Genomic DNA, 27,971 nt, shown 5'->3' with positions numbered 1-27,971 from the left:
CACTTTACGTGAAGTCGAACCATGATGATAAGCAAAATTTTTGCTGTAAGTTTTCAAATTTCGATAAGTGACGAATTCTGAGATGACAAATGAGTCGTGTTATCGAACAAACTTTTTTTCCGGAGAAAAAGTGCATAGAAAAGTGAATGCATTCGGGCGATGAAAAGTCGTGTCTCACAGCAACGAGGCGACCCCGGGATCAGACCGGCTCAACTTTTTTATGGGCAAGGCAGCATTGTTTCTCCTTCGTCATTAACTTTAATTAATTTCACCTTTAATAATTCACAAATTGCTCAAAAGTTCCAAAGTTCAAACAGTTTACAAGGTGAGAAGAAGTTATTCAATTTTTTGTAAGCTTTTTGCCAAATAATGATATTTTGGTGAATGTTTTTAAAACAGGTGCTAAAACGTGGCAAATAAAAATAAATACTAATTTTAGTTAAAACATTTAGTTTGACTGATTTCGAATTATGAAATAATAATTATAGAATATTTTGTTGTTATTTTGCAGCACTCATCGCTTGAGATTGGTGACATCCTTCAAAGTTTGGACATAATTAATTTTAAGTTGTACTGTACGTGTTAAGTTTTATATACATTTAGTAGTTTTTTTGAATAACCTACTACGCCATGTCGAATTCTACTACTTCGGATGAGGGAGCGGCGTCTCTCGACACCAGCAATTCCGTCATGTCTTTAACATCTGTTGAATTTGTTTCGGACGTTGATGCCTTCATGGCAGAGCCCGAAAACGATAATAATGCTCAAAATGTTCTCAGGAGGTTGGAAGAAACGTACAGCAAGCTGAAAATGTCTGAAGCGAACAATGTCAACACGAAGAGGAGGTACATAGTTGGTTTTATAGGTTTTAAAATATAGGTTTTATATATTTTAAAACGATTACATGTTAATAATTTAAATACGTATTTTTTCAGATTGAACACCCAACTCGCCGAGTTTGACAACAGTTTAAAAATGCTGGCTGAGCTGAAACGACGACGGGATGAAGGAGCTGCAATGACGACACAGTTTCGACTGGCTGACCATGTCTTTGCGCAAGCGACAATTCCGCCCGCGGATAAGATTGGGTTATGGTTGGGCGTAAGTCAAACCAGATTATGATAAGCCTAGAAAATGGGAATTGTATGTAATGTTTCCACCATTTTTTCCTACAGGCAAGCGTGATGCTTGAATACAGTCTAGAGGAGGGCGAAGCTCTGCTGAAGGCGAAGAATCAGAAAGCTGAAAAGAGTTTGGAAATGACGAACGTCCTTATCGACTCTTTGCGCGAGAGTATTACCACTTTAGAAGTGAACATGGCCAGAATCTTTAACTGGGATGTGAAGAGGAGACAGTTGGAAAAGGAGAAGGCAGGCATTGCAGGAGGCAACACGAAAATGGTTGGGGTGGCGTAGCGACATCAGTCGACAGTTATCATGCTTTGGTTACAAATGCTAATACAATAACTATGATTAATTAAATTACGTGGTATGCACCTTCCCACCTTTATCATGCTGAAAAGAATAATTCCGAAAAGAGCAGCTTACATATTATCAGGTCTTCTTCGTTATATAACTACACTAAAAATTGCTATATAATGTCATCCAAATCAACTCAAATGCAACTTTCTTTGTAATTTTATTACTCACCGAGTTAAAATAAAATGAGTTTATTCTCACATTGCTGTAAAATATTTTTTATCGAGTTTGCAACTTTATTATTCCAGTATTTTTACAGAATTACATACATTAATCATCACTCTGGGTATAGTAGAAGAGTCGCTATAGAAGAACGTCTAGTTGCTCTCTAATGAAGAAGAAGTTAGTGATAGTATTTAGATCTATACGAGATATACTTAACTCTAGAGAAGAGACAGAGAGAGAGAGATGCAGTTGTACCCTACACGAAAAGATTAGTCAACAAGAGTGAAAACATGGACAGTTTATATTTACGACAGACGGTACAAAGAAAGTATTGTCATCCGGAATTAGCACCATCAACTTGACCCATTCCTCATCCTGCTCTCAATTCATGTATTAGTCCGTCGTGTCTTTTGTTACTCGCAGCAGTGGGAGGAGGGTGAGAAGAGGGCGTGGGCTGAGTGGCGATAATTTCCTCAGAGGTTGAAAGAGTAGGGTGTGTAGATAGCAGACAGAGAGATTGTGGGTAGAAACGATGGAAAGTTGTTCAGTGAAGAACAAATATACAGAGAGGAGGTAGTAGCTAAGTAGCTGTCCCATCATATTTACCGATTTTTACCTGGAAAAATAAAATAAATAAAAAATGTTCCGAAATTCTTAGATTGTGAATGTACACTTACATTTAAAATGGGCTCATTCCTCGTGCCATGGACGCTGGGCGGCCCCTTGGAAGCGGTCCGGGTCGGACCTTGCTCAAGGCAGCTGCAAAATCAGGCATATATTTGTAAAAATGTTGTACCTACATTTTCACAATTTTCTTTATGGCTTACCCTCAGCCAAGTCATTGCGTTCCTCAACCTCTTCGTACTCCTGTTGTGCTTTACGGAACTTAGCTGCAGAGAAGGGTAAAAAAAAGTTGCATCGTTAATAATGAGAATGAGACTGGAGTTCTAAAGAGTGAATAACATAATCCGCATCCTTACCAAGATTGAGAGCAGCTACCTCTTCCTGAAATTAGATAAGAGTGCGAAATTAGAACTACAGAATTTTATTATGATGTATTTATGCAATTTGTCAATTCCTTACCGCCTCTTCAATCTGTCTCTTGTAAGTCTTGATCTTCTGTTGCAACTTCTCCACGAGGTCTTGCATCTTTTCGTGGTTCTTGCGGTCTTCCTCGGCTTGGAAGGACAATTCTTTGCATCGTCGCTCAGCTCGTCGCATGTTCTTTTGTGCCTCAGAGTGGCGACGTTGTTCAGAGTCGAGCTCGGTTTCAATGAGTCGGACGCGTTCCTCCAACTTGGCGATTTGTTTACGCCCTGTGGAGAGAAGGAAGAGGGGATAAGTTAAAATAAATTTGTGTACGAGAATAGTTCGTGGCGGACGTACCTCCTTTGAGGATGCTCTGTTCTGCTTCTTCCAATCGTCCTTGCAGGTCCTTCATGGTGACCTCGAGTCCCTTGCGGGCACGTTCTTGGCTCTGTGCGTGTTCTTGTTCCATGCGAAGTTCGTCAGCGAGACGGGCTACCATTAAACGAAACAATGTTAATCTTTTAAAAAACCAAATTGTCGGGGCACAATATTTAACATTCACCACCATTTATCTTTGTCAAAACAGTATTGTTTGCTTATTTCATGGTATATTCTTTGCTTACCTGCATCCACCATGGCCTTCTTTGCCTTCTCTTCAGAATTCTTGGCTTCATTCAAGATCGCCTCCAAGTCAGCCTGCACACAAGATAAGAATTTTAACACTAATAAAACTATTTAAATACCACGACCTAATTTTGTGCCCTATTTGCATACATGCATCGTCTGCAACTGAGAGTCCAATTGACGCTTGATTCCACCCAAGATTGAGGTTTGGTTGCCAAGTTCGTTGATTTGATCTCGAGCATCGTGCAATTCCTGTTCGGCACATCGTCGCGCTCGGTCGGCTTGTTCGAGAAGGGTTCGTGACTCGTCAAGCTCGTTGGAGAAGGCGTTTGCTCGTCGTTCTGCAATTCCGTATGCTTCCCTTGCCTCGTCACGGGCACGTTGTTCTTCCTCGAGGAGGGATTGGGTCTCCTGCGAATAGTCCGAAAAAAATAGTGAAATTTACGTACTCTGTCAAAGTCAATATTTATATAAAAATTACATACCTTGAGTTGTTGCAAGTATCGCTTGATGGTCTTGCTCGCCTCAGCATTGGTCTTGTTGGCGTGGTCCAACGCAATTTCCAACTCGTTAATGTCCGTCTCCAACTTCTTCTTGACTCGGAGTGCTTCTTGCTTTCCTTTGCTCTCGGCCTCCAGAGATGCCTACGAAGTTATTAATAGATAAGTATAAGAAATTATGCATTCAATACGAAAAAATAGGTTTCGGTTTTGCCGCAAGACTTGTACGTACCTGCATCGAGTCAAGGGCACGCTGTTGGTTCTTGCGAGTGTTTTCGAACTCTTCCTCCTTCTCTTGAATGCGTCGATCAATCTCTTGTCGCACTATAATTATTTAAATTAATAGTAGAATCGTCACTTCAAATCAGTGCAAGATATACATACCTTGGGAAAGCTCGAGTTGAACGCGAAGTACTTTGTTCTCTTCTTGTTCGAAGGCAGCTTCAGCTTCTTCGAGAGCAGATTGGAGTTCTTCCTTCTCGATTTGGAGACGATTTCTTGCCTTCTCAATCTCATGGACGTTTCGGCCTCCTTCTCCGATTTGGTCAAAGAGATCCTTGATTTCATCTGCCAAGTTCTTGTTCTCGCGTTTGACGGCGTCAAGTTGTTCTTGCTCTTGTTCGTAGGCGGCACGAATGCGGAAAACTTCGGTGGCGTAGGATCGAGCCTCCTTCTGGGATGCGTCAACCTCGGATTGCAAATCTCCAACCTTGGCCTTCCATTCGTCAATGATCTTGTCAAAGTACTTTTGCTTCTTCTCAAGTTGGATGACGAGAGCGCGAGAGCGGTCGACTTCCGAGGTCTGCAAAATATTATAGACATGAATTAAGAGGTCCATAAAGGCTATATAATAAACTATTTCGTACCATGTCTTCAAGTTGGGACGAGAGACGTTGCTTGGTCTTCTCAAGGGCGATAGACTTGACGTTGAGAGATTCGATGGTTTCTTCGGCTTCTTGGAGACGAGCGAGGAGCTTGCGTCTGAAATCAGTGAAAATAAATGTAACGAACCAAAACTTCAAAATAAATGAAATTGTTGTTACTTTGCTTCCTCCAACTCCTCAATCCTGGCGACACCCTCGTTCTCATATTTCGTCCTCCACAATTGCGCCTCCGCATTGGCTCGGCTCAACTGCTTCTGAATTTCACTCTTGGCTTCGGCTTCTTCATCCAATTGTTCTCGGAGAAGGTCCAAGTCGTGCTCCACGTTTCGGTATTTGCCCAAAAGGGTGGCCCTAAAGAAAGAACATGATGATATCTGTGCATATATATCTTACGTGGGATAAATATCATACCTCTCGCGTCCCTCCTCGTCCGCGAGTCTCTTGGTGTCCTCAAGCTGCGTGGCGAGAGAAACCTTGAGTTTGCCCAGAGCGGACAGATTGCTCTCGGCTTCCTCGATTTGTCGCGCCATGTCGGTATTCTCCAAAGCGAGGCGTTTCTTGGTCTGGTCAACCTCGTTCACATTCCTGGCGACCTCTTCATATCGTCCTTGAATCTCAGCTGAAAGATTACGGAATTAGGTTTCGTGTTGGTGGGCCGGGAGAAATTAAATCAATTTAAGTAAGTTAGAAAATAAATATGTACCCATTTGGTGTTGCAAGTGTTTTCCGAGCTTCTCCTGTCCGGCTTTGTCGTTGACGAGGTGGTCCATAGCGGCACGAGAGTCGTTCAACTCGGTTGCGATTTGTGATCGATCCTTAGATTAATTTAAATGAATGAAATTATATTAAATTAAACAAGGATTGAAGATGAATTCAATTGGTATGTTAAAACTCTGAACCTTACCTTCTCTGCCTTGGCCTTCATCTTGTTAAGGTTGTCGATTTGTTCGGCCATCTCGGCGACTGAAATTATTCCGCCCAATTCACAGTTAACATATCCCACATAATACAATCGTTTAAATCGTTATCATTCTTACCGGCGTCGTTGTGCTTCTTGCGCAGACCGGCCATGCTGGCTTCATGTTGAACGTTGGTCTCTTCCAGTTCACGGCGCAACTTGGCGAGTTCAGCTTCACGCTTCTTGTTGAGTTCGATCTGTCCGGAGGTCGCAGAGCCGGCTTCTTCCAATCGGGAACCAAGTTCTTCCAATTCTCTGGCAAGGTTGGACCTTTGGGATTCAGCTTTGGCACGAGCGATGCGCTCAGCTTCAAGCTCCTCGTCAAGTTCTTCAATGCGAGCTTGCAACTCCTTGATTTGACGTTGAAGTTTAGCAATGAGCCCTTGTTCTTCTTCCAATTTGGCGGTGAGGGATGAGATTTCCTTATCTTTTCGTTGAACCGTTTGCTCAACATCCTTCTTGTTTCTTTCCAAATCGGCGACGGCCTCTTGCGCGATTTTCAGGTCACCTTCAACCTTTTTATATAAAAAAAACAGTGATGAGAAACTCAACTACCTTTGACTATATGTAGATTGGATAAAATTAGTAAGGTATGATTTACCTTGCGCTTAGCTTTTTCAATATCACCACGAAGTTTCTTTTCTCGTTCGAGCGAGTCCTCCAACTCGTCCAATGATCGTTCCAACTTGGTTTTGATTTTGTTCAAACCGTTGACTTTGTCCTCGAGAGCTTGGACATCTTCGGACGTGTGTTGAGCAGCCTCTTGCACCTGTTTCTTCTCCTTTTGCAGCTTAGAAATGAGTTCCTCCTGGTGGGCGAGCTCTTCATTCAAGTTCTTGATTTGACCCTCTTTCGCGACTTTGTCAGCATCCAATTTCTCCAAGCTTTTGGCATTCTCTTCCAACTCCTTCTTCGTGTTGGCGAGGTCTTGTTGTTGTTTGCGGAGTTGTTGTTGAATCTGGTTTTTCTGATCTTCCTCACTCTGCACACGGTTGGTCAGGTCGTTAAGTTGAGCGTCGAGTTCGTTCTTCTGAGCGTTGATCTTGTTGAATCTTTCTTGGAAGTTGGAACCGGCATTTTTCTCCTCGTCCAATTCCTTCAACAGCTTGTCCTTCTCGTGGATGGTGTGCTTTGCCTTCTTTTCCGCTTCAGCACGGGCCTTCTCCTCTTCAACTAGGATGGCTTCAAACTTGGCTGAAAAATTTCAAAACAAATTTTGAGACAATGTAAAAATACTTATTAATTAAAATTACTAACCAATCTTAACTTCGGCCTTTTTCATGTTTTCTTCAATCTTGCATGTTTGAAGATTAGGCTTGATCAGTTTCCAGAGTCCCCACCATGGCCAGCAACTGTAGATACGTCGTACAGTTAAGTTAAATAACGTGATCACAAACGAGACGAATATATATCTGTACTAATATCTTACCGAAGATTGACGTAGGATTTCAGAGAACGTTGCACAACTTCGAGAGCTTTGCGTTGCTTCTCGAGAGTACGGTAAGCTTTGGCCACGTTGTACTTGCGGACTTGGGCTTGAAGCCAGGTGATGATTTTGCCCAGCTTGTCGTCACGAATTTCCTCCATCTCTCCGAGAACTCCAGCCCTGAAGAATACTTTGGTGTGACCGACTCGGTATTTGTCAGCGTTCAGCCCGATCGTCTCGAAGCAAGCGACAGCAATTTTTTTGTCCTCTTTTTCCGCAGCCATCTGAGCCGAAGCCAGGATTGCGTATCTGGATTTTAAAAAGTAATTATTTGACCTCTTCTCGTGTAATCAGGAGATATGAGATCCATTCCATACCTGTGTTTGAAATCAGGATACAGCATCCTGTTGGGAAAACCTGTAAAAAATTGACACTTTTTCTATTAATCTGTGGAGAACAATTGTCGAAATTCTAATTTATGAGTAACAACTAACCCTTTCTGCAAATACGAATGCCTTCAAGCACACCATTACAAGTGAGCTGGTGCATAACAAGAGCAGCGTCAACCAAACCTAGCAAAATGGAAGAAGAAAGATTCAGATAATGCACCTCGATTATTTTTACATAAAAGCTATTAAAAATTTACCTGGCTTTTTGATCTCGTTGGGCACAATGCATCGAATGAAATGGGGATGAGTAGCTTTCAAGGTGGCCATCAAGTTGCCAAGTTGCTCCTGAAAATGGTACGGAATTAAAAAAAGATTAGTTGCTGACTGAGAAATAATTTCTAAAAAAATACAACACGAGGGAAACAAAGAGTATGGAAAGGTTCACATTCTAGGACAATTTTACTGCGTCCACAACAAGTGAATAGGTTTCATTCATATCATCAAAATATTCAGAGCGATTCATGCCGTGTGGTATCAGGGTCAAAGGTAATCACGCAAGGGCTACGGTAAATACATATGTATGGCGAGGGTACAAAATATCAGGGTGTGTGGGTAAGAAGAGGGGTACTTTGGTGTACGTGGGTAAGTAGAATTGATAAAACAACTCTCAAATAAATAAGGGGCACCCTGCTCGTCTAAATTGTATAAATATTGACCCTGTAGCCGGAAGATACGGTCTTGAATCCACCCTTCTTTTTGCCACCCCCACCACCTAGAGTTAATTAAGTCAACCCCATTATCATCAACATCGTACCAATATATTTAGATGCACCCCAATTAAAAAAACATGAGCATTATCATTAACATCATTGAACGTGTATCTGCTGAGCGTTTACGATTACACGAGACAAATGTATTTTACGAGTTCTTTTTTCGTGTTTATACCTTTGCCACCAGCCTCCTCGGACTGACCTGGAGAATAATTAACGTATTTTTAGCGTTACAAAAATATTCTTGATTATTTCTCAATAAATGCATTAATAATCTCAAATTACCAGGATGATCAGAGTAGAGTTCGCAAATCAAGGCGTTGCCTCCCTTCTTGTATTGGTCAACCACGGTGTCGTTGAGGGGATCCTTGTTCTTCTCGAGCCATCCGGTAATGTTGTACGTGACGGTACCGGCGTAATGGGCAACGGCAAAATGACCCTCCTTGAAACCTGGCTTTGGTGGTTTGGGTTTCAAGAAGCAGTTGGACTTGCCCAAATGGTTGCTCTTCAACTTTTCGATGAACGTTTGGTCAGTGGCTAATTAAAAATTTAGAATTTAGTTGTGGCGAGTTTAAAAATTTGGATTATCAAAGTAATCACCTTTGGGGAACATAGACTCTTCCTCAAGAATGGAGAAGACTCCCATAGGCTATAGAATGTAATTAATTAATTAGGATTTATTAATTGCTGAATCTTCATATAAACAGAAGGAATGCCCCCTCACCTGCTCGAAAAGTGTGATGGTAGCTTGCAAGTCCATACCGAAATCCTCAAAGATCTTTGATCGAAAAAAATAAGAAATAATAAAAATACTAAATACAGATCCAATTAAATGAATTAAATAATTCGAGTTCACTTACCCAGTCAAGACCTTCTTTCTTGTACTCTTCCTAAAGTTATAAAATGATAAATGTGTATGAATTATTAACATATTATACATATAGTTCACATCATTTCAACAATTCCTTACCTGCTCGAGGACGAACATGTGATGGTTGAAAAACTGTTGCAATTTCTCATTGGTGAAGTTGATGCAAAGCTGATCGAATCCGTTCTCTTCAAAGATTTCGAATCCGGCAATATCCAACACAGCGGAGAAAGAGGCCTATATCAATAATAAAAATTTGTTGTCAGACGCTTTACGAATGTAAATCGAACGAATGCATCAGAGAATCCAATTACCCGATTTTGTTTGGTGTCCAAAGTTTCATTACATTTCTTCACAAGGAACCTGTGTAAAATTAGGTAAATATGTGAAAATTCTGCCTCCAGATAAGATAACGAATAGTTATCTATATTTATATTATTATTACTTGAAGAGACGATCAAACATGGACTTGGCGAGGGCACCACAGGTAGCGTTACATTGTTGAACGTTTTGTCCCTTGGTGACGAACTCGGTTCCGACCTTGATCCTGGGCTTGCAAATGTTGATGTACAAAATCTCACCGTCAATTCCGAGAAGTTTTCCGGTAGCAGCACCTTCTTCCTCTTCTGCCTGCATGGCCTGTTCTGTTTAACGCAAATTAAAATATCCCATCAATTATTGTGCCCTCTTCACTTAAATATTTATACATTTTACGTTATCTTAATAAAATCAGGATCACATACCATCTCGACCTTTCTGTTCAAACTTGAGCTCTCCCATGTGCATTACGGCAGCAGTAATGCGGTAAATGTTGGCTCGTTCTTCATCAGTGAACAAAAGGATTTCGAAAGCCTCGTGAGTTGCTGGAAGAAAAGAGAAAGTTTTACAATTTTATAATACATTTATGACAAATCTTAGGAACTAATCAAGTCGATGTATGTATTTACCGGCAAACTCTTCACTGTCATCTGAAATTAGAGATATGTTTCCAATATTATTCATCCGCGTCCATTATTAATTTGTATTTAAAAACTATTTTGCAAGTAGGTACACTTACCAATGGAGGGGACAGTGACTTTTCTAAAGATCAAAATATAGACATTAAATTTAATGCGATTAACCGAACAGTACAGGAAATGGATTTATCAAACTTACCCTTGAGAGCAGTAATGATATCTGAAATAAATTGAAAAGTTGCATTATTTGATGTGTATGAAATATGGGTTCACGTTTCATGAAAATTTATAAAAGTATTTTTACTTGTAAATATCATCACCCAACAGACACATGGCTGGAAGAGAGAAGAAACAAAGTTTTACATATTTCACAAACTGACATTTTATAGAAAAATTAGCAATATTGATCAATTAATTGTGGACCAACATTTAACTCCGGCCTTGTTCTGAAAGTTACAAAAATAGGGAAAGTGTAATTATCCACTATAATTTATGTCATCAAATTATAATTAAAATACATACACAATTGGGAGACATGAGCTGGTAGAAGATGTGGTAACAACTAAGAAAAACATAGAATCATTAAGATACATAAATTGCAAAGTTAAAGTCATTGACTAAGTGAACGCGTTTGTTTACCGTTCCTGTGACATCTGGGAGATGACTCGAGCCTAAAATATGCAGACAATGTATTCATATTTTTAATATGCAATATTCACACAAAATATATTGCATCAACCCATAAGATACGCGGTAAATGTGTGAAAACCAGCTGCTTCCTAATTCACTCATTGACCAAAAGTTGAAAAAGTCAAACAATCTGATTTTAATCCAACATGGATATTATTGATAATCCTCCCCCTGATACAACTTTCAATTGTGTGTCCATAGAAGATGGTCTCTGGTTCGGTCTCCAATCCGAAACTCCATCGACAGGCGAGTTGGTTAAACAAAAGATTGTTTCTAAGAAAATAATAACCATGCTTTACTTGAAAAGGTTTATTTTTGTGACAGATTATGTTCTATATCTCTGGGTTTGGAGTGATGAGTCTAATCAACTTACGGGGGACTTAGGAGTAGCATTTACTAGTAAAAGTAAGACAATCCAGAGTGCCTGCTCAACTATTAAATCGTATTGTATGCAAAAATGTGATATTGAAAACGGATATCTGTGTTTCGGGTGCAGCCTACGGTACGTTTTTAAATTATCACGTACGTATCCTAAATGCTTGATTTATAACAATATAACTAATACACGAGAATTTAATTTAGAGACCTACTGAAAGCGATGTGGACAGAAAGAGTCAAGTCCTTGAAAATATATTGCTCATCTCGACAAAAAGCTTTTTGGACGAAATGTGGGTTAAGGGATATACTCGACTCATTAGCAGTTTTGATGCCCTCCGAGTGCTTGCCGTTATTACGTCCGCACGCCAAAAAACTAATGGATCATTTAGGCAAAATCCCCGAACTTGTAAGCCACCTTGATGATATCAGGTTAAGATTGGAGGAAGACCCATTCCCACCCATTCTAAGACGAAAAATGTGGAAGGATTTGGCTAAACGGTACCTAGACGGTAATAAGCACACTATTTGCTCAGCAATATTAGGTAGTCAATACTACATAGTTAATCTTATAGAAATGAGAAGATGTGGAAAGAAGATGCCTGCGGCCGGACCTCGACCCGCTCTAACTCCAGTTGCATATGTTCCACCTGGATCAGGCCAGTTGGCAAGATCAACCAGTACTTCGATCGCATCGGAATGGATAAAAACAAATCTTGTAAAACTTGATGGATCAATAGCTTTTGTTCAAGACCTCCATGATATGTATGAACGAAATGTTGCACCTGAGAATGTAATGACTTTGTCGAACTTTAGTAAATTAGTCCGTCAAGAAATACCAGCAGTGCTCACTGGCAACAGTAAGTTGACCCTTCCTCGTCAAATTTTACCGTTATATTTCATCTCCTAGATGAAAACAAAAATTTATGAATTTAGAAAGTTATGAATTTCTATGCATGCAGAAAAACGAGATGGGATACAACTCAGAACGTTTAAAAACATTAAAGTTCGCAAAGTTCCTTCACCCAGTAACCGATTTGGCTCAAATATTTTCGAACCACCACCAGCGCATGTCGCTGGTGGACCTTCTATAACCATTGATGATGAACCAATGATAGAGGAAGTGGATCAAAAAAAGTCTGAAGGAGATAAACTAGCCGAAGCTCTAGCCAAAGTAAAACAGTTAGAGGACCGAGTGAAACATTTGGAGAAAGTGAACCGAAACCAGTTCAATGTGATTAAACATATGTATAAGAGGAACGCATCGATTCTTCTGAAATTACAGCAGAAACCTTCATACGGTGCTCAATAACTTATGATTAATTTGTTATTTAGTTTTATGACACTGATTGTTGGTTTTCGTTTCCGGTATTCTCAATAAAATTAATAGTAGATATATGCAGTTAGAATATACTTTGTCTATATGTTTAATACTTATCAATGCACTAATTCATTCTTACTCATTATTCAAATTTGTTAGTACAATTTCCTTATCCCATGCATCTCAAGAGTTTTTATACCTTCTCCAACAGGTAGGACTCAATATCAGCACCGGCAAGTTTGCCAGAGGGTCCGAAATGGATACGGATGAACTTACCGAAACGGGAACTGGAAATGGAAACCAAAAATGTAATGGAATGTATACTAGATTTTATGAAGAACGTAGACCAGGTCAAGATAATCACTCACGAGTTGTCATTACGCGTGGTCTTGGCGTTACCAAAAGACTCGAGGACAGGATTAGTTTGGACAATTTGATCTTCAAGGGACACTTTCTTGGAGTCCGAAGCCTTGCCAGAAGAGGCAACGTTGGCGAAATAGGCAATAACCTTCTTGGTGTTTTCTGTCTTTCCGGCACCAGATTCTGGAAATAATTCCTTATTACTCATCTTTCATTATTATTTGTTATTTGACCTTTATTAGAGTAAAACAACCAATTTAAAAAATGAATAATTACCTCCGGTAATCAAGATGGACTGATTTTCATGATCTGTGGTAATCATTACATATCATTAATGAATTGTTCTTTTGAATATTATGCCTTGTGATGATAACCTTGCAACATGTTTTGGTAAGCTCCCTCAGCAATGGCGAAAATGTGAGGTGGGACTTCATTACGTCGCTTGCCCTGGTAGATTTTCATGGCACGAGGGGTGTAGATGGGAAATCGGACGTACGGGTTGACGGCGATACAGAAGAGGCCAGAGTAGGTCTGTGTACATTATCAGGGAGAAAATATTACAAATTATAAATAATATGCATCATCACATCATAACTAAAAGCATTTATGATTTATTTTTGCATCAGCATTATCCACTCGAATGAGATCTCTATCTCTCAGCCTACATCCAAATTAGGAAAAGAATGCAAGAACAGTCGTTTTAATCTCAAAGTCTATCCCAGTTTTCCACCATTTTTTCGCCATTCCGTAAAAAGCTTGGCTCTCTGCCCAATTCCCGAGATCTCAAAGAATCCGAAGAACAATAAAAGCTATACGAGGACGACGCCGATGTTTAATAGTACGGGTCGGTCCGACGGAATAAAGAAATGGAGTGAATCAAGGCTTAAAAATAGAATGGAGGATGAGACCGGACTAGACGAGAAGACAAGAGATTGGAGCGTCTCTAAAAATAGGCAAATTTTTTCCCCCTACGACATGCCGCACATGCTTACCTCATTATTGTTCTAACTATTTCTCTCCTCAAAATATAAGGCTTAATGGACTACCAAGTACCATCGATAGGTTCAATAACAAAAAAATTATTAGTATACATATGACGATATTACTCACGTAGATAAGTCTGGCGTAGTATCGCTGCCTCAAGTTGTGCAGGACAGAGGCGTCGTTCAAAAAGGTCAGATTGGACATGTCCTCGCATTTCTCGTATTTTGGGGGATTCACCTGCCCCACGAGGTCCTTCTTGAAGTTCTTGTCCTATTGATTTTACGCACATTTTTGTAAAAATATATTAATCATATATGGGTCAGATTAGGTTGGACATTATGAACTAATAATATGTATGACTTCTTACGGCGCCATCGACTTTGACGATGATAATGTCCCCCTTGGTTCCAGCAATTTCTCCGACAACGAACCCTTCCTTCTCATCAGGGACCCAGCAAGCCTTCTTGGCGTCATAAGGCTTGGACTGGTCCTGCCTCTTCATCTCCATTGAGACGAAAAGGAATTCCGTGGGGTCGGGTTCCTCCCCGGGTTTGAATTTTTGTTCAATAACCATCTTGCCGTTTGATGGGTGCGGTTCTGCTGCTTATAAAGGTGTCAAGTTTCGATTTTCAACCCTGCCTGAATGACGTGGAATGAACAGCCCTTGCGCTTTCCTGAAAAAATAGAATACAAAAACAATCAGAATTTAATCACCCGTTAAATTTAAATACCAATGAAGACTTTACTTACGAAAAACGAAAGCTGTTCGTCCTCCTTTCTCTCTGCGAGTAGACAAAAGACGGACTGAGCTGATTTCGGAATGAGCTGGGTTCTCAAAAACGGTTTCGAGCAAGTTGAGCACCCGGGGAATGGATGGATGGAGGATGCAGATTCTTTCTTATCGGGGCGAAGATAATAGAACGCACGGGTAAGCGTACCACCGGAGCCGGAATTTTTTATTGCGGCGAAGGTGGAGTCTGTAGTAAGAAAGAGTACAGTTTAAATAAGAAATCGGGATGATCAAGTCCATTTTTGGAACATACATATTCAGAACAGAACCGGATGGAATCAAGAGCATGGCCAGACTAACTACACCCAGTGGCCAAAGGAAGCCGTGGGGACATCTGGGGACATTAACATTGAGGGAGGGGTATACATAGCATGGGAAGATAATGGGGACATCGAATACCCGTGGGGACATTGTCCGGGACAATTTGTCCCTCTGTCCCACACGCTTCCGCGGCCACTGATCACACCACCACCAGCTATACAATACAGTGATGATGATAATAAAAGTGGAGATTCCGAGTGTCTCTATTACTGTTCGGGAATTCGTCTCGTCTAAATTTTGTGTGCAAAAAACTTGCACGCTCAAATTTTCACCGCATAAAAACAAACAAATACAAAACTAAACAACATTTGCATACGAAACGTGCATTTTTGCGAAGAAAATGAGACAACTCGAACAACCGCACGGTTTAAACATTGACAGAGAGCTCTGAGCCGACTCTGCTAATTGTCCAGCAAAAAATATGGCCACGTCGTCAACTTTCGTCACTGCTGTCACCACCCTCATTGTGGGGGTGGTTATGCTCTGTCTCATCGCGGGGGGTGGGGACGCGTCCGTAAAAAAGAAGGAGGTTCGTTACTAATATTTATGTAGTATTAATTTGACTATTATTTCATATTTTAAGCATATTGTTATAATTTTGATTCGAATTAATTATTAATTGGTTTTATCGATTTTGTTACAGTCGAGTGGAATGAGTTTGCAAGAACGGGTCCAACAATTGACTGATTTGTCAAACAAGCGTCCAATTATCAGGATGAATGTTGCCAAGTTTAATGAATTTGTGAAAGGTGGGTGTGGGTTCGCCAAATTAATCCCGCAAGTGCAAAAACCCTCGTTTTATTCGATACTTGGAGGACATAGTATATAATTATCACACATAAAAAAATAACTTGCTTGAATTCATTTATTTTCAGGCGTTCCACGTAACTACTCTGTGATTGCAATGTTCACTGCCCTGTCGGCGAGTCGCGGTTGTACAATTTGTGGCCCTGCGAACGAAGAATTTACAATTATTGCAAATTCGTTCCGATTCAATAGTCAAGTTTATTCGAACAAGCTCTTCTTCGCCTTAGTGGACTTTGACGAGTGCCAGAGCATATTTCAAAGTGTAAGTGGTTGATTGAATTGTTATTGATTAAGGGGGTAGGACTAATAATTAGTTTGCTTGTTAATTATATAGATGAAACTGTACACGGCCCCAGTATTCATTCACTTTCCAGCCAAGGGGAAACCTTCAACGCAAGACAAGATGGACATACAACGGTTTGGCGTTGAAGCGGAAGCTGTAGCACGATGGATTCAAGAACGGACCGATATTCAAGTGAGCTTAATTTTCACGTTAGTTATAAATTATTGGGTTAAAATTGCGATAAATTGTTTAAAATATCTAGATTCGAGTCTTTCGACCACCAAACTATTCTGGAACAATGGCTCTCGTAATAGTGACGGTGTTGGTGGGAGGACTGCTCTATTTGAAGAGGAACAATTTGGAGTTTCTGTACAACAGGACTGCTTGGGGAATTGCTTCATTGGTAAGAACTAGTAGTATTACAAAGATGTTGGAAATTATTTCTCAATAAATAGAGCAATTAGTTTAGCGAATTACATGTATTCTATTTCCATCTGGACAGTTTATCGTGTTCTGTTTCACTTCGGGTCAAATGTGGAACCAAATTCGGTCACCTCCCGTCGGTACTATTCTTTAAAATTATATTTTGCATGATAAATAATTAATCCATTATTTGATAAAATGATGTTCTCAACAGTACAAAGGACACAGAAGGGAATTTCCTACATCCATTCCTCATCACAAGGACAACTCGTGGTGGAGACTTATATCGTCTTTGCGCTTAGTAATTTAAACCCTTGATTTTAGAAATATTTTTTACCAAAGTAATGTAATCTTTCACGTTTCACGTTTCATTTGTTCAGGTGCGGCAATAACGACTGGAATGATTCTTCTAATTGAAGCAGCCAAAGGGAAGAGCGACATTCGAAAGAGACGTGTTATGCTAGTCGTAGGGCTGGGAATGTTTGCCCTCTTTTTCGGAATGATATTGTCCATCTTCAAGTCTAAAGCGCACGGATATCCGTACAGCTTCATCATGTCTTAATAAATCAATAAATTAAGTGTAACTACTACTGGTAAATATTCTCCTTCTAATTTCCTACTTCACGAGTAATACAGTACTTAAGGTTAGCTAAATCACAAGTCACTTACTTATATATTTCTACGCTTCTTTTGGTTGATTATTACTGTTATTTGGGAATAGGAAATGTGTATCGTCAAAAATTAATAGCTGTTTTGTTGACTTTCGATTATTGCGGTCATTCCATGTATTTAAAAAATAATAACTGACTACATAGTTTTGTTTTGTTATTTTCCTTGTTCAATTTTGATAAGCTAGCTATGGATTCGAATTCGATAACTGGTTATTTTGATGAGGCTTTAATTTTCAACTATTGGAGAAATAAGAATATTGCTATTCTTAAAGCTATCTATTTATTATGTTCCAGTCAATAATTGTGTGCATGCATGCAGATGAAGCACAATCAATCAAATTTACTAAATTACAATAAGATTACTTGTAAGTAAATGGATAGTGATGATATGTAGTAGATTTAGCTGGAATTGGTTACCTTTTCATTGATTTATCATATCTTATTAAATTTTAGACTTATTATACTTAATAAGATTGCTCATCACGAGTTATGTTGTTGGCAAGAAGTACCAATAAAAAAGTGTTAGTTGTTTAAAAGTACTAACGATTATTATGCTCTCCAATGTATTGCGGGTGGAATGGATTGGTGAAAAACTCGGCTGCATATCCATCTAAAACATTATCTTGTAAAGTCCAGTCTTGAATTTTAAATTTGTCCAGCACATGCAAATCAAACACTTGCTGCCAATCTGCTGCTGCGAAATAATTAAGTATTCTAACCAGCAACGTATTTATTCTCTTCTCTCCGTTGAGTAATTATTGCATTGAAGAGGAACCTGTTTTTAAGAGAAAAGAGAACCCAGACCACTTTTTTGCAAGGATATTTTACGGATCTTGAGCTTTGAAAGACCGGTCTGGAAATCGAATCTGCTCGCACGTAGGGTAGTGAACTCTGATAATGCTGCTCAAATAATGAATTGATGACACCAAAAAATTAAGGATGAACTGTTATAAGTTTATTATTGAGCAACAATAACATCTACTCTACTATTACATACATACGAACAATGAATGTCTTTCTTAGTACCCCTGCTTTTCTTCTGGTGGATGATTTCTACTTGATTTTTACTGGAATGAAATGAAGCCAATTTGTCTGATATGTTTTGTATTTGTGGTTCTTCTCCTATTTCTTGTGCCATCCGCCCCATCCTTTTTGCTGATGGATAACTTTGTGATGGATGGGACCATGTTTGATGAAAGTGGGTGGTCCAGGATCTGGGAAATGTGGGCCAGGTCGCTTGCCCCAACCTCCCTTGTCCGTGAAGGAGAAGTGGCCAGATTTCTCACCAAACCAACCCCTGCAACGCGAGAAAAATGAGACGAAATGTTAGACCGGAGGTGAGGTGAGACTGTCTCAATTTTTATGAATTTACCATCCTGCCCCCTTTACGGGAGGAATCCATCCCTTCCAACCGACCTGTACTCCGGATGTGGAGACGGTGACGGGCCCCCAACCCTGTACATAAGCCAGTAATTAGTTATCTGGTCAGATAAGACAAATATGTATGGAGTTCTTACCCCCTTTTTCTCACAACCCTTCTTCTTCTTGCCCTTCTTGCCCTTCTTCTTGCACTTCTTCTGCATAGTTAGTACGCACATTAGTAAGTAATTAATTAACCAATCAGCAACTTTTGCTTATCAGTCTCACCTTCTTCTTGGACTTCTTCTTCTTCTTTTTCTTCTTATCTTTCCCCCAACCGTCGCGTCCCCTCTCTTCGGCCCAATAATCACCCGGCCCTGGGATTGGATAAGCTCCTGGAGGAACGTACACCAGCCCACTGTCGCGCTCCTCTGAGCTGCTGGCGGGTGGACCGCTCACAACTGGACCACCACCACCACCCCCACCATACGAGGAGTAGGGAACATAGTCGGCATACTCGGCAGAATAGTCGGCGGCTAGGTCATCTGCGGCAGAATCGTCATGGTCGGGAGGGCCCACCCAGTATTGTTGAGCAACCACGCCCGCCAGACAGATCCCCACGATGAGGGAGAGACCCTGAAATAAAAATTACAATTAAAATCACCAGATTTTTTTTTCGGGGAGATAAGTTGACTCACCAGGAAGGATCCTGGCGTCATGATGACGTTGTGGAACAATAAATGCGGTACGAAAGTGGACAAGATGCCAATCCAGGCGTTCGGTGTGTGAGTGACCACTGCGTCGTGAGCAGAGGTTGGTGAGAGAGTGAGGAGGAGAAGAGGTGGTAGTTTGACGTTGACGCGACGCACTGGTCACACTGGTCAACTTCTTACTGCATCATCTCGACGGACGAACGGACGGGATCAACAACTTGGAGTTCAATGCCTGCATCTCATCGCATCTCATCTCATAAGATGCTACTGGGATTATACGTTTTATGAGCGAGAGTGAAGTGATTATTGCTGATCTCGAGGAATTTTTATTATTCGGAGGAGACTCAAGAATGAAAGTGCCGAGACCGGTTTTTCGGGTGAAGGGAGATGAAGAAGAAGAAGTGCAATTATTTATTGTTTCATTTCTACTACTGCTACTTGAGATTGTGAGATGTGTGAGGTTACGGATCGGTCACTGCCTTATTATTATCTTTTACGCTATGCTACTCCGTACCGTAATAATAATAATCTTTAAATGAGATTCAATTTTATTGTGCATTTCATCTCGTCAAATTGTTATCATCATTTAATTAATTTTGTTTTGTAATGTGTACGGATTCTGTGAATTGTGTTCGCTTGATTCTGGTCGTTGGGATACTGAGGGATTTATATTTTCGAGTAGAAGGGGGGCCAAGGCGTCCTCCACCTTGTCTAAAATTTCCTCCGGGGGTGGGAAAGGTGTCGTGGAAGTTATCACCTGCACGATACGGGCGACGCGTTCTAATCCACTAATCTGTCTCTGGAGAGAGACGACCTGCTAAAAAAATATGCATAAGTTTAATGGTTAATATTTCGGTTCACATGAATTAGGGAACCTCCAAAAATTATGTCATTCAAAAACCCCGATTTTTCATACCCTCCTTCCCCCCTTTTTCACATGTGGCGTAAATCGGCCTGTCAATTGCCGTGGCATAATTTATGGACATTCCCTTATGCAAAATATGTATATGAATGAAGAAACCTGCTCTTTTGTGGTGGGTGACGTATTCGTGGTGGCGTCACTCTTGGTCACATTTTTAATAAAGGACTTGGAATTTAAAACCCTGGAATTATCCTCCAAATTTTGCGACCAATCGACATCCGGTGGGACGACGAGTCCGGAATAATTTGTCGCGGCAGGTCTGCTGCATGACGCGTTGCTATTTTTGGTCACTACTACTAACGAAGTACTGCCACAAGAACCACGTCCAGCGTTGTTGACACCTCCACCACCATCACTCATATTTATTAGATCCTCCTCCTGATGTTGATTTGGCTTGTATTTCTTCAACTGCGCTCCCAGCCCGAACATAATTTTATATTTGAGCGACCCAATTCTGATCCTTCTCCGCACCGTGGTGATCGCCACCTTGTCGCGAATCTCCTCCTGACCCGTGACATTGTGGTGGAGGAGGAGTTGGGTTAGGGGGAGCCAGGCCACGGCAAAGTAGTGGGGACTGTTCTCCTTAAAAAACTTGATATGAAGTCGCGTCTCCTCTGTCAAGTTGGGCGGCTCTGGGTCGTCGGGCAGCAGCCACTCCCCCGTCGACATGAACAGGCTGAACAGTCGTCTATTATTATTTCCACTGCCGCCACTGCTACCGTGATGGTTATGATGATGATGAGTCTGCTGTTCTAGAACGGTCATGCACTGGAGGAAACCTTCCGGACTTTCGCCAGTCAAATCGAGGGGATGTGACACCCGCGTTTTGAAACATTTTACTGGAACGGCTAAAGCGGAAACGACCGCGAAGGAGGAGGATGACTCGTCATTAAGAAGATCATCATCATCCGCATCGAGGAAGGTCGGACCGTGAACGACTTGATGGAGGAGAGTCATATTGTAGTTGAGCGGAGATTTTGTCCGGACCCAGAAGTCTTGCAGGAGTAGGAGGGAGGACGGGTCGTTGTCGTCGTCGTCGTCCTTTTTATTCGGCTCGGTGAGCGATAGGGTGGAAAATTTGTTGGAAGAAGAGGTCGTCGTCGTAGTCGTAGTCGTGGTGGGTGTGGCATCATCATCTTGTATCGTGGAGTAGGAGGAGGACTGATAATTCTTCAGACAATAGTTAGACGGCGTCTCCTTGCGATAAGTTTGGGGAGGTTTGATCCTTCTTTGGTCGTCGTTAATCAGTTGTAAATGAGGGCGTGCATGGTATGGGGTGCGACTTCGTAATTTGATCCCAGCGGAGGAATGATGGGTGGGGTGGTTATCTAACTCTGGTGGATTTACTGGACCTGGTTGCATTAGTTGGGATTGTGTTTTTAGCAGTCTCTCGGCCATTTGTCGCATCGCTTTTGTAGAGGAGGACGCTACCGGTTGGGTAGAAGACATTTTTGATAAGTATATTATACATAGAGTTAAATTAGGATTTGTTTTACAAATAATATTTGTATGGGACGCCAATAATTGCTAATATTTTTCGCTACCATGCTTCGGTACGTTTATTTTTGTTTGGTGCTATAAAATGGTCATAGAAATTAAACAATGATAACCAAATGTCGCCTGGAAGAAGGCCCTTTTCTGACAATTTTATACTTTATTCTATTCGATGATGCATTTGTGTAGTAATAAATAACAATTCATTAAGTATCGAAAATATATAGTTGAACTAACTAACCAACTTGCTTGAGTATTAATTAAGCTACTCTCCTCTCCTTCTATTAAATGCATCCATTTCCCCAACATCCACACCTAAAAGAGAGATATTCATGCATATACGTATGGCCCACCATTCAAATACAAGTACAGAATACTGTGCAATGTATAAATTTCTCACCACGGGAGAGGTTCGCCCTTTCCAGCCAACCCGGCCGCACCCCCGCCCCCATTCCGCCCGCTCCTACTCTGATAAGAATTGTGGGAGGAGGACGACGAATTCATCTGACTCAGGGGCTGATGACCACCACCACCAAATCGGGAGTAGAACGCACTGCTTCCTCGTCTCCAGTCAGAGGATTTGTTATTGTTGTCGGCAGGGGCGTGATTCGAAATGGCGGAATCTCTCCTCCGTGCGGTTGGATCGATGGAGAGACCACGGCAAAAAGCGGCACGAAGTCCGGTCCGTGGTGAACTCGGGGTCCCTGGAGTCACCGCCTGTTCCACGGTGGGAGTGGTGGGCGTGGGAGGGACGAGATTTCCTGGGGAGGACTTTAGGACGCGGGACAGTGGTTTTTTTCCTCCCGGGGGAACGCTTCCTGGCGTGGTGAGATTCGGGGCTGAGTTTGGGATTGTGCTGCTAACTGTCGGCGTTGGGGGGACTGTGGCTGGTGGAGGGGGAGTAATCACGGCGGAGGTTTTGTGTAGGTTTGGGTTCTTGGAGAACAATCTGCCCGGATGTTGTTCGGGGGGAAGGTTGGCGGTGCAGACGGAAGCGGAAATGGACCTCTTTTGCGGGACGGGGGATGAAGGGGAAGGTCCAAGTTCGAGGCGTGGGTTGGATGAAGAACTCCGAGCCACAGGTTTGTGTGCTGTGAGGAGAAGGGATGACGATGACGACGTAGCTACTGCTGCTGGCTCATCTGTGATAGAAGTGAAGTGAAGGGTGAAATTGAGTGTCAACACCTCGTAACCACCAGGAATTAAAGTGTCGACGGGTATTACCAGATTTGTTTGACGGGTTTTTGGAATCCGTCCCAGTGTCAGATTTCAATAATTCAATGCCAGCAGAAGGGTTGGCGAGAGAGACATTTGGATTGACAGGCGTTTGGCTGGTGTCCAACAAGCAGTAATTCCTCCCCTCCTGCACCACGGTGAGAGTGACGGAGTAGCCGGAAATGCAAAGGGTAGACGGATGAGGAGTGACGAGATGGAGACGAATGGTCCGTTCCCATATTTCGACGCCCTTATAGGACCTCCGCTCGATGGGGGAGATGACCTGGCCAAACGCGTTGAGGAAAGAGACCACAGATTCGTCAGGAACTTCAGGACCGAGGCCGATGAGACGAAGTTCCGTTGGGCTATGGAACGATGTAATGTGAGGATTTTGACTTATCATTAATTATCAGATGGAGGGTGTGTATTTATAAAAAAATTTACGTACTTAATATTTACGAAATATGTGCGGAAAAAAATTAGATAAGAATTTTCGCAAAATTTCATCTCCCATCGTTGAAAATGCATATATGTATGAAGTACATATATGCATTTTTTAAAATAAAATTAATTTCAATTAATCAAAATAATATTAAAATAATTTTCTAAAATATTTACGTATTTTTCAAATAATATCGGAAACATTTATAAATATTTTCTGAAAACCTATAAATATGTAACAATATGTAAGAAATTTTTTGAAATTTTTGTGATCAATTCGAGGAACACACGCACAAAGTTTGACCGTCGGTCACCATCAAATGAAAAACTTGAAAATAAATACATATCCGCCTTCTAATACTTATTATATATAAGGACTTACCCGTCCGACCCATGATGGAACTTGACCCTGCCCCCTTTGACCCTTAATCCATCTTTATCCTCTCCAAACGCATCCACAAGTCCGCTCAACGCCTCGGCATCCCTCACCCGGAGAAAGATGACGACCCCGCCTAACACCCGGATCCCTTTCACCCTTTCCAAAGAGGGATCCCATTGCGCCTCCAGCTCGTCAATGACATCCTGCCCTTCCAGCGGAGAGGTCACACCAGCACCGCTGACCACACCCACGGCAAGAATGGTTTCGAGACCGAGCAAGGTGGAGATGCGAGACCGGTCTCGCTGCTGTCTCATCATCGCCAGATTCCAGTCGACCGGGTAACTTTCTCCGACAAGACTGCCGACCAGACTGGGCTCGCTGTGATAGCAGGATGGACAGGTCGTGGCGGTGGCGTGTTGTGGGGAGTGGACGTGGTAGTGCTCGCCATTCCGGAGAATGAGAGCGCCGGAGGAATTACGAAATTTTTTAGAGGCACGGGCACCCCCCGGTGGGGTTGGAGTTCGAGGTGAGGCGAATAACGGGGAGGAGCAGGCAGTGTCACGACCGCCAGTCACGTGGAATTGGGATGTTACCTCGTACTTGGCTGGGATGGAAGTCACACAGCCACCGTCCTGTTGGAATTGTACTATTTGTCTCAATTTGCCTCAAGTATGGTGATTACGTAATAAATACCTGAATATCTGCGATATTATTATCCGTATCGTGCTGCTGATACTGCTGTTGCGTGCTGTTGGGTCTGGGTGTGGACATCGGAGTGGGTGTGGTCCCTTTGCTGGAGGTGGATGGCGTTGCGGGGCCCGTAATTTGGATGAGAGGGGTGTGAATCCCGTCCTCGTTTTCTTCTTGGTGAAGAAGCAGTTCTTCTGGGTCGGGCAGCTCGTCGGAATCTTCGTCTAGATTGAAGTTATCAAACTGCACAATTCTCGGAGGAGGAGGTGAGTGCGTTGAGCCGTCCAAGTTCGCCAGCGTCGCCAAACTTTGAGATCTGCTGGGATCCTCGTTCTCTTCCTTTAAGGGTTCCAAATCTGGACCGATGACGTATTTGGGGATTGGTGGTGGGGTGCAAGATGAGGAAGTAGATGGCTGCTGTGGGTCCACGATAATTTGTGACTCGACCAGACTAACGTCTTCGCCTTGTACGTTGTGAATCACAGAACCAGTGTCCTCGTTATCACCGGACGTGCAAAAAATGGAGTTGACAAAGCCAGCGGCAAGACCTTCGCCTTCTTCTATGGAGCCCTTTCGACTGCTTCCATCGTACAAGGAGGGGTCCTCAGAGTCAAGAAACAACTCTGGATATGGGAGCAAAGAGGGGTCCACGTTTCCACTGCTGATCACCTGGAGTAATCAATTTCAAGAAATTTAATACGAATTTTTAGTCAATTTTCCAGTGAAAGTAACAACTTGCAAGAAATAACGGGGAGAAAGTGGTTTCTTGCAGCTACGTATTTTGACCTGCAGGAAATGCAAGGTGCAAGAAACTACGTCCCGACGCTATCCTTCAGACCGCGCATGGCAAAATGGCGCATATTTCTTGCACTTTCTTGCACCTTACATTTCTTGCATTTCTTGCTTTCCAGTGCAAGAAATGTAGCAAACCCACAAGAAACGAAACACTGCAATTTTCTCCCCAATACATAAATTCAAATCCAAATTCGCACCCTTTTCAAGATTTCCTCCAACTTTTCACACTCGTCCCGCAAGGCCCAAAGTTCCCTTTTGAGGTGGTCGTTCTCCCTGCGGAGTTTTTTGATATCGGTGTGTCCCCGATCCACGTCATCGGCGATGGCGAGGGTGCGCAGGCGGAGCTCCTCATTCTCATAAATCATGCCCCTCGACGACCTTTTGTCCAAGACCCGGTTGGGCTTGAGGTTGAGGTCCTTTTTCCTTTGGCGCTGCATTTTCACGGCCGAGAGGGTCAGAAAAGAGGAGATTTTGAGTAAACTGGTGCGGATTTTTGGCGACTTTTTTCTCAGAAATTGCTTCGTCCTCGTTGTTGCAACCACTGTCAGAAACTGAACACGGTTAGAAAAGTTACTCTTTTTTGAGGAGAGATGATGAAACGAAGGTGATTATTTATTTGGTTATTGGACTTTTCTTTCATGTCCGGTTGTTTACTTACTCTTGTTTAGTTTAAAAGATATACTTGCTACTATTTAGCAGAGGTGGGCAAAATCTTTGTCAAACATACTTATTTTGAGCTAGTTCTTCCTAGGGTTTGGGTTTGCGGGGCTGTTTACACCCACAAAAAGACAAGAATCTACGTACGTGGAGAATAAATTAGTCACAAAAACGCAGGTTTTGTGCAGAAATTAACTCTTTTTCACGGTCAAAATACTTCATTTTTTAAAAGTGAAAACAATGTATTTTTGACTGCGATAAAACTTAATTTCTTCACAAAACGTGTATGTATTTTCGTGTAACTTCTGAATTCTGCACGTAAATTTTCGTCTTTTTGTGGGTGTAACAGTCCCGGAAATCCAAACCCTGGGAAGAACCTAGCTCACTTGCTCAACATCCTGTACTTATTTTGACAAAGTATTTTACCCACCCCTGCTTTTTGATTAGAGAAGAACTGCACCGAGGAGAGAGCGAGACGCCCTGCTTTTGTGTATCTTGTCTGTGGCGTTGATATCGATGTACGTAGTCGGTCTGACCCAGTGACCTGAAGTCAGACCTGGACTAAGTCACTCAATTATTTCATATCCTGTGTTGACACAAGTTTTACTTTACATGACAGGAAGGAAGGAGATCAGTGAGTAGTGTGAAAAAACACAAGTTGGAAACGTGACCCATATTGGTCCAAATCGTTCCTCGATCCGTAACACCAACCAATGTATACGTCCACCTTGTTGTAAATAGTAATGTAAACTGTTTAAAATCTGTTTATTTTTCGAGTCTCGGGAGAAATGTTATCCACCACCGGCACCACAACGGTCGTATGTATGCACATCTACCCGATTCGTATTTTTACTCGATATTTAGTTTCAGAGTCATGTCCTGCACATTTGCAATTTTCATGTGGGGAAAGTATCTGACAATGGAAGTCTCCCAGCGTATGCTCTTCTCCGATTTTGATTAAACTAGTGCCGATCGATCATAAATTTATGTAATATGAAAAAAGATACGATCTGTATTTGGAAAAGATACGGTCTGCCAACGCGTAAGTTTGGCAGAGATATCTGCATCAGGAGAGGAGAAAATGCACAGTAAATTTGGAAAGTGCAAAATTTGACAACTTTAGCATTGGGGGATCGTGTCTTTTACAAATCACATATTAATTAAATTTGCGATCGATTAACGTTAGTTTAATTAAAATCAGAGAGCATACGCTGGGAGACCTCCATTTTGAGGAGGGAGGGAGGGATGTGCGTGGCGTGGCGTTGGCGTTGATGGGAATTATGTATGTTCACACTCTGTTATTATTAAGGTACGTACGGCGATGTGCTGGTAAGCAGTATGATAAGTAAATCTCGTGTGGTTAGTACATATTTACATAAAAGTTATGATTAACTAACTTCTTTACTAGCTCGGAAGACGAGGATGAGCTCCCTGGTTTGATATTTTCTTGCTTTTGGTAGAGATATGTGTATACGAAAGCTGTTCAACATTTTTCAAAAAGACATGTTTCAGATGCGGTGGATAAGTGCTTTATCGTGTAGTTGGGTAATCGTCGTAGTGCGTATATAAATATTTTTGGAATGCTTTATTCCGTCTCCGTGTTCGAGATGAGATTATCATGATTTGTGGGTTATAGATGCGTTAACAAGGTCACGACGAGGCAGATTGAGACTACAGGCTGCATGGACAATTTGACCTGGTATACATACATAAGCATGTGTATGCAAATTGTTGATGATAAATAATAAATCGTGTGGGCAGGTGTATGTACCTACAAATGTATAGCTCGTAGAGATCCGCCTGCTCGATTTTCATAATAAAAAGTCATAATCATAAATCTCGGAAGAAATGGTGTGGCGTATTTCCCTCTCGGATCTCTTGATCTTGAAGGAATTTCAGTTTTATTTTTAATGTGGGCCGCTATTTTACAACTATTTTTGTAATCTGCTACATACGTCGGATTAATTTGTATGTACTTTACATACTTATCTGCACCTGTCTAATCCTTTTCATTTTGCAAAAAAGAGAGAGGTAGCCGCATATGCATATCTACATTTTTTTAGCAAGGACAGGAATAAATAGATCAGGATAAAAGTCGTGCATAATAAACTACAGATAGTTGGATGAAGGGAAGTGTGTGTAATGGGGTCCATTGGTACGAAAAATGCCGTATGTATCATCTCATTTATGTCGACATGCCAGATTGCCACACTATGTATGAACTTGCTTCAAAT

General features: G+C 41.6%; 7 protein-coding genes across 14 annotated transcripts; 3 read left to right on the top strand and 4 right to left on the bottom strand.

The window, feature by feature from the left end:
- Positions 1-179: 179 nt before the first annotated feature.
- On the top strand, positions 180-1,691 carry LOC110853687 (prefoldin subunit 3). The gene is made up of 4 exons (XM_022101999.2): positions 180-325; positions 512-845; positions 936-1,101; positions 1,176-1,691. Exons 2-4 carry the CDS (start codon positions 631-633, stop codon positions 1,413-1,415), a joined length of 621 nt encoding a protein of 206 aa, XP_021957691.1. The 5' UTR covers positions 180-325; positions 512-630; the 3' UTR covers positions 1,416-1,691.
- LOC110853684 (myosin heavy chain, muscle) lies at positions 1,692-14,676 on the bottom strand. Its single transcript, XM_022101996.2, has 47 exons — positions 14,528-14,676; positions 14,145-14,451; positions 13,904-14,047; positions 13,168-13,324; positions 13,070-13,102; positions 12,802-12,976; positions 12,633-12,720; positions 10,687-10,718; positions 10,570-10,609; positions 10,475-10,493; positions 10,352-10,382; positions 10,247-10,267; positions 10,149-10,171; positions 10,039-10,059; positions 9,835-9,954; positions 9,537-9,735; positions 9,406-9,454; positions 9,194-9,328; positions 9,084-9,113; positions 8,948-9,001; positions 8,824-8,872; positions 8,509-8,760; positions 8,399-8,425; positions 8,170-8,225; positions 7,711-7,798; positions 7,559-7,636; positions 7,442-7,481; positions 7,068-7,373; positions 6,896-6,990; positions 6,240-6,832; positions 5,718-6,153; positions 5,585-5,643; positions 5,384-5,495; positions 5,092-5,299; positions 4,840-5,031; positions 4,663-4,777; positions 4,181-4,598; positions 4,029-4,120; positions 3,782-3,940; positions 3,447-3,707; positions 3,296-3,368; positions 3,030-3,164; positions 2,727-2,959; positions 2,624-2,648; positions 2,471-2,533; positions 2,321-2,402; positions 1,692-2,259 (listed from the first exon to the last, which is right to left on the bottom strand). The coding sequence occupies exons 2-46, from the start codon at positions 14,349-14,351 to the stop codon at positions 2,323-2,325; spliced, it is 5,823 nt and encodes a 1,940-aa protein (XP_021957688.1). The 5' UTR covers positions 14,352-14,451; positions 14,528-14,676; the 3' UTR covers positions 1,692-2,259; positions 2,321-2,322.
- On the top strand, positions 10,815-12,523 carry LOC110853686. 3 transcript variants are annotated; one of them, XM_022101998.2, is made up of 5 exons: positions 10,815-10,983; positions 11,062-11,239; positions 11,320-11,624; positions 11,688-11,972; positions 12,075-12,523. In XM_022101998.2, exons 1-5 carry the CDS (start codon positions 10,884-10,886, stop codon positions 12,422-12,424), a joined length of 1,218 nt encoding a protein of 405 aa, XP_021957690.1. In that variant the 5' UTR covers positions 10,815-10,883; the 3' UTR covers positions 12,425-12,523. The 3 variants fall into 3 exon arrangements, with proteins under 3 accessions (XP_021957690.1, XP_035710613.1, XP_035710614.1); XM_035854720.1 differs by having other exon boundaries at positions 10,815-11,239; XM_035854721.1 differs by having other exon boundaries at positions 10,815-11,239; positions 12,053-12,523.
- A 572-nt stretch (positions 14,677-15,248) lies between the features above and the next one.
- On the top strand, positions 15,249-17,611 carry LOC110852929 (tumor suppressor candidate 3). The gene is made up of 8 exons (XM_022101105.2): positions 15,249-15,417; positions 15,532-15,637; positions 15,764-15,957; positions 16,030-16,170; positions 16,241-16,381; positions 16,481-16,541; positions 16,616-16,702; positions 16,782-17,611. Exons 1-8 carry the CDS (start codon positions 15,310-15,312, stop codon positions 16,961-16,963), a joined length of 1,020 nt encoding a protein of 339 aa, XP_021956797.1. The 5' UTR covers positions 15,249-15,309; the 3' UTR covers positions 16,964-17,611.
- Positions 17,612-18,005: 394 nt separating this feature from the next.
- On the bottom strand, positions 18,006-19,307 carry LOC110853094. Its single transcript, XM_022101325.2, has 5 exons — positions 19,130-19,307; positions 18,720-19,067; positions 18,590-18,649; positions 18,445-18,527; positions 18,006-18,369 (listed from the first exon to the last, which is right to left on the bottom strand). The coding sequence occupies exons 1-5, from the start codon at positions 19,148-19,150 to the stop codon at positions 18,195-18,197; spliced, it is 687 nt and encodes a 228-aa protein (XP_021957017.1). The 5' UTR covers positions 19,151-19,307; the 3' UTR covers positions 18,006-18,194.
- A 362-nt stretch (positions 19,308-19,669) lies between these two features.
- LOC118436499 lies at positions 19,670-21,595 on the bottom strand. Its single transcript, XM_035854718.1, has 2 exons — positions 20,166-21,595; positions 19,670-19,961 (listed from the first exon to the last, which is right to left on the bottom strand). The coding sequence occupies exons 1-2, from the start codon at positions 21,513-21,515 to the stop codon at positions 19,731-19,733; spliced, it is 1,581 nt and encodes a 526-aa protein (XP_035710611.1). The 5' UTR covers positions 21,516-21,595; the 3' UTR covers positions 19,670-19,730.
- Positions 21,596-21,700: 105 nt separating this feature from the next.
- LOC110853159 lies at positions 21,701-26,500 on the bottom strand. Of its 6 annotated transcripts, none has more exons than XM_035854710.1 (7): positions 25,739-26,500; positions 25,278-25,621; positions 24,289-24,954; positions 23,599-24,227; positions 22,785-23,140; positions 21,961-22,702; positions 21,701-21,875 (listed from the first exon to the last, which is right to left on the bottom strand). In XM_035854710.1, coding segments are annotated over exons 1-7 (2,769 nt in total). In that variant the 5' UTR covers positions 25,740-26,500; the 3' UTR covers positions 21,701-21,844. The 6 variants fall into 6 exon arrangements, with proteins under 6 accessions (XP_035710603.1, XP_035710607.1, XP_035710604.1 ...); XM_035854714.1 differs by having other exon boundaries at positions 25,278-25,631; positions 25,739-26,498; XM_035854711.1 differs by having other exon boundaries at positions 25,278-25,761; positions 26,168-26,498.
- Between the last annotated feature and the right edge of the window lie 1,471 nt (positions 26,501-27,971).

Source organism: Folsomia candida, unplaced genomic scaffold, assembly GCF_002217175.1.
Source record: "Folsomia candida strain VU population unplaced genomic scaffold, ASM221717v1 Fcan01_Sc008, whole genome shotgun sequence".
NCBI classification, from domain to species: domain Eukaryota; kingdom Metazoa; phylum Arthropoda; class Collembola; order Entomobryomorpha; family Isotomidae; genus Folsomia; species Folsomia candida.
This window is presented reverse-complemented; position numbering and strand designations above follow the sequence as displayed.

Excerpts from the sequence above, each read along its gene's own strand:
- LOC110853687 (XM_022101999.2), top strand. The coding sequence starts at position 631 with ATGTCGAATTCTACTACTTCGGATGAGGGAGCGGCGTCTCTCGACACC. Across the intron at positions 846-935 it reads AATGTCAACACGAAGAGGAG|ATTGAACACCCAACTCGCCG; the intron begins GTACATAGTTGG and ends GTATTTTTTCAG. Across the intron at positions 1,102-1,175 it reads AGATTGGGTTATGGTTGGGC|GCAAGCGTGATGCTTGAATA; the intron begins GTAAGTCAAACC and ends TTTTTCCTACAG.
- LOC110853094 (XM_022101325.2), bottom strand. The coding sequence starts at position 19,150 with ATGACGCCAGGATCCTTCCTG. Across the intron at positions 18,528-18,589 it reads AGGGTTGTGAGAAAAAGGGG|GGTTGGGGGCCCGTCACCGT; the intron begins GTAAGAACTCCA and ends GCTTATGTACAG. Across the intron at positions 18,370-18,444 it reads CCCGTAAAGGGGGCAGGATG|GGGTTGGTTTGGTGAGAAAT; the intron begins GTAAATTCATAA and ends CTCGCGTTGCAG.
- LOC110852929 (XM_022101105.2), top strand. The coding sequence starts at position 15,310 with ATGGCCACGTCGTCAACTTTCGTCACTGCTGTCACCACCCTCATTGTG. Across the intron at positions 16,542-16,615 it reads AATTCGGTCACCTCCCGTCG|TACAAAGGACACAGAAGGGA; the intron begins GTACTATTCTTT and ends TGTTCTCAACAG. Across the intron at positions 16,703-16,781 it reads TTATATCGTCTTTGCGCTTA|GTGCGGCAATAACGACTGGA; the intron begins GTAATTTAAACC and ends TCATTTGTTCAG.
- LOC118436499 (XM_035854718.1), bottom strand. The coding sequence starts at position 21,515 with ATGTCTTCTACCCAACCGGTAGCGTCCTCCTCTACAAAAGCGATGCGA. Across the intron at positions 19,962-20,165 it reads CACCCACCACAAAAGAGCAG|CAGGTCGTCTCTCTCCAGAG; the intron begins GTTTCTTCATTC and ends ATATTTTTTTAG.
- LOC110853684 (XM_022101996.2), bottom strand. The coding sequence starts at position 14,351 with ATGGTTATTGAACAAAAATTCAAACCCGGGGAGGAACCCGACCCCACG. Across the intron at positions 12,977-13,069 it reads GTCCATCTTGATTACCGGAG|AATCTGGTGCCGGAAAGACA; the intron begins GTAATTATTCAT and ends AATTATTTCCAG. Across the intron at positions 6,991-7,067 it reads AAATCCTACGTCAATCTTCG|TTGCTGGCCATGGTGGGGAC; the intron begins GTAAGATATTAG and ends ACGTATCTACAG.
- LOC110853159 (XM_035854710.1), bottom strand. Across the intron at positions 24,228-24,288 it reads ATAATATCGCAGATATTCAG|GACGGTGGCTGTGTGACTTC; the intron begins GTATTTATTACG and ends CAATTCCAACAG. Across the intron at positions 21,876-21,960 it reads AAGGGCGAACCTCTCCCGTG|GTGTGGATGTTGGGGAAATG; the intron begins GTGAGAAATTTA and ends TCTCTCTTTTAG.
- LOC110853686 (XM_035854720.1), top strand. The coding sequence starts at position 10,884 with ATGGATATTATTGATAATCCTCCCCCTGATACAACTTTCAATTGTGTG. Across the intron at positions 11,240-11,319 it reads TGTTTCGGGTGCAGCCTACG|AGACCTACTGAAAGCGATGT; the intron begins GTACGTTTTTAA and ends AATTTAATTTAG. Across the intron at positions 11,973-12,074 it reads AGCAGTGCTCACTGGCAACA|AAAAACGAGATGGGATACAA; the intron begins GTAAGTTGACCC and ends CTATGCATGCAG.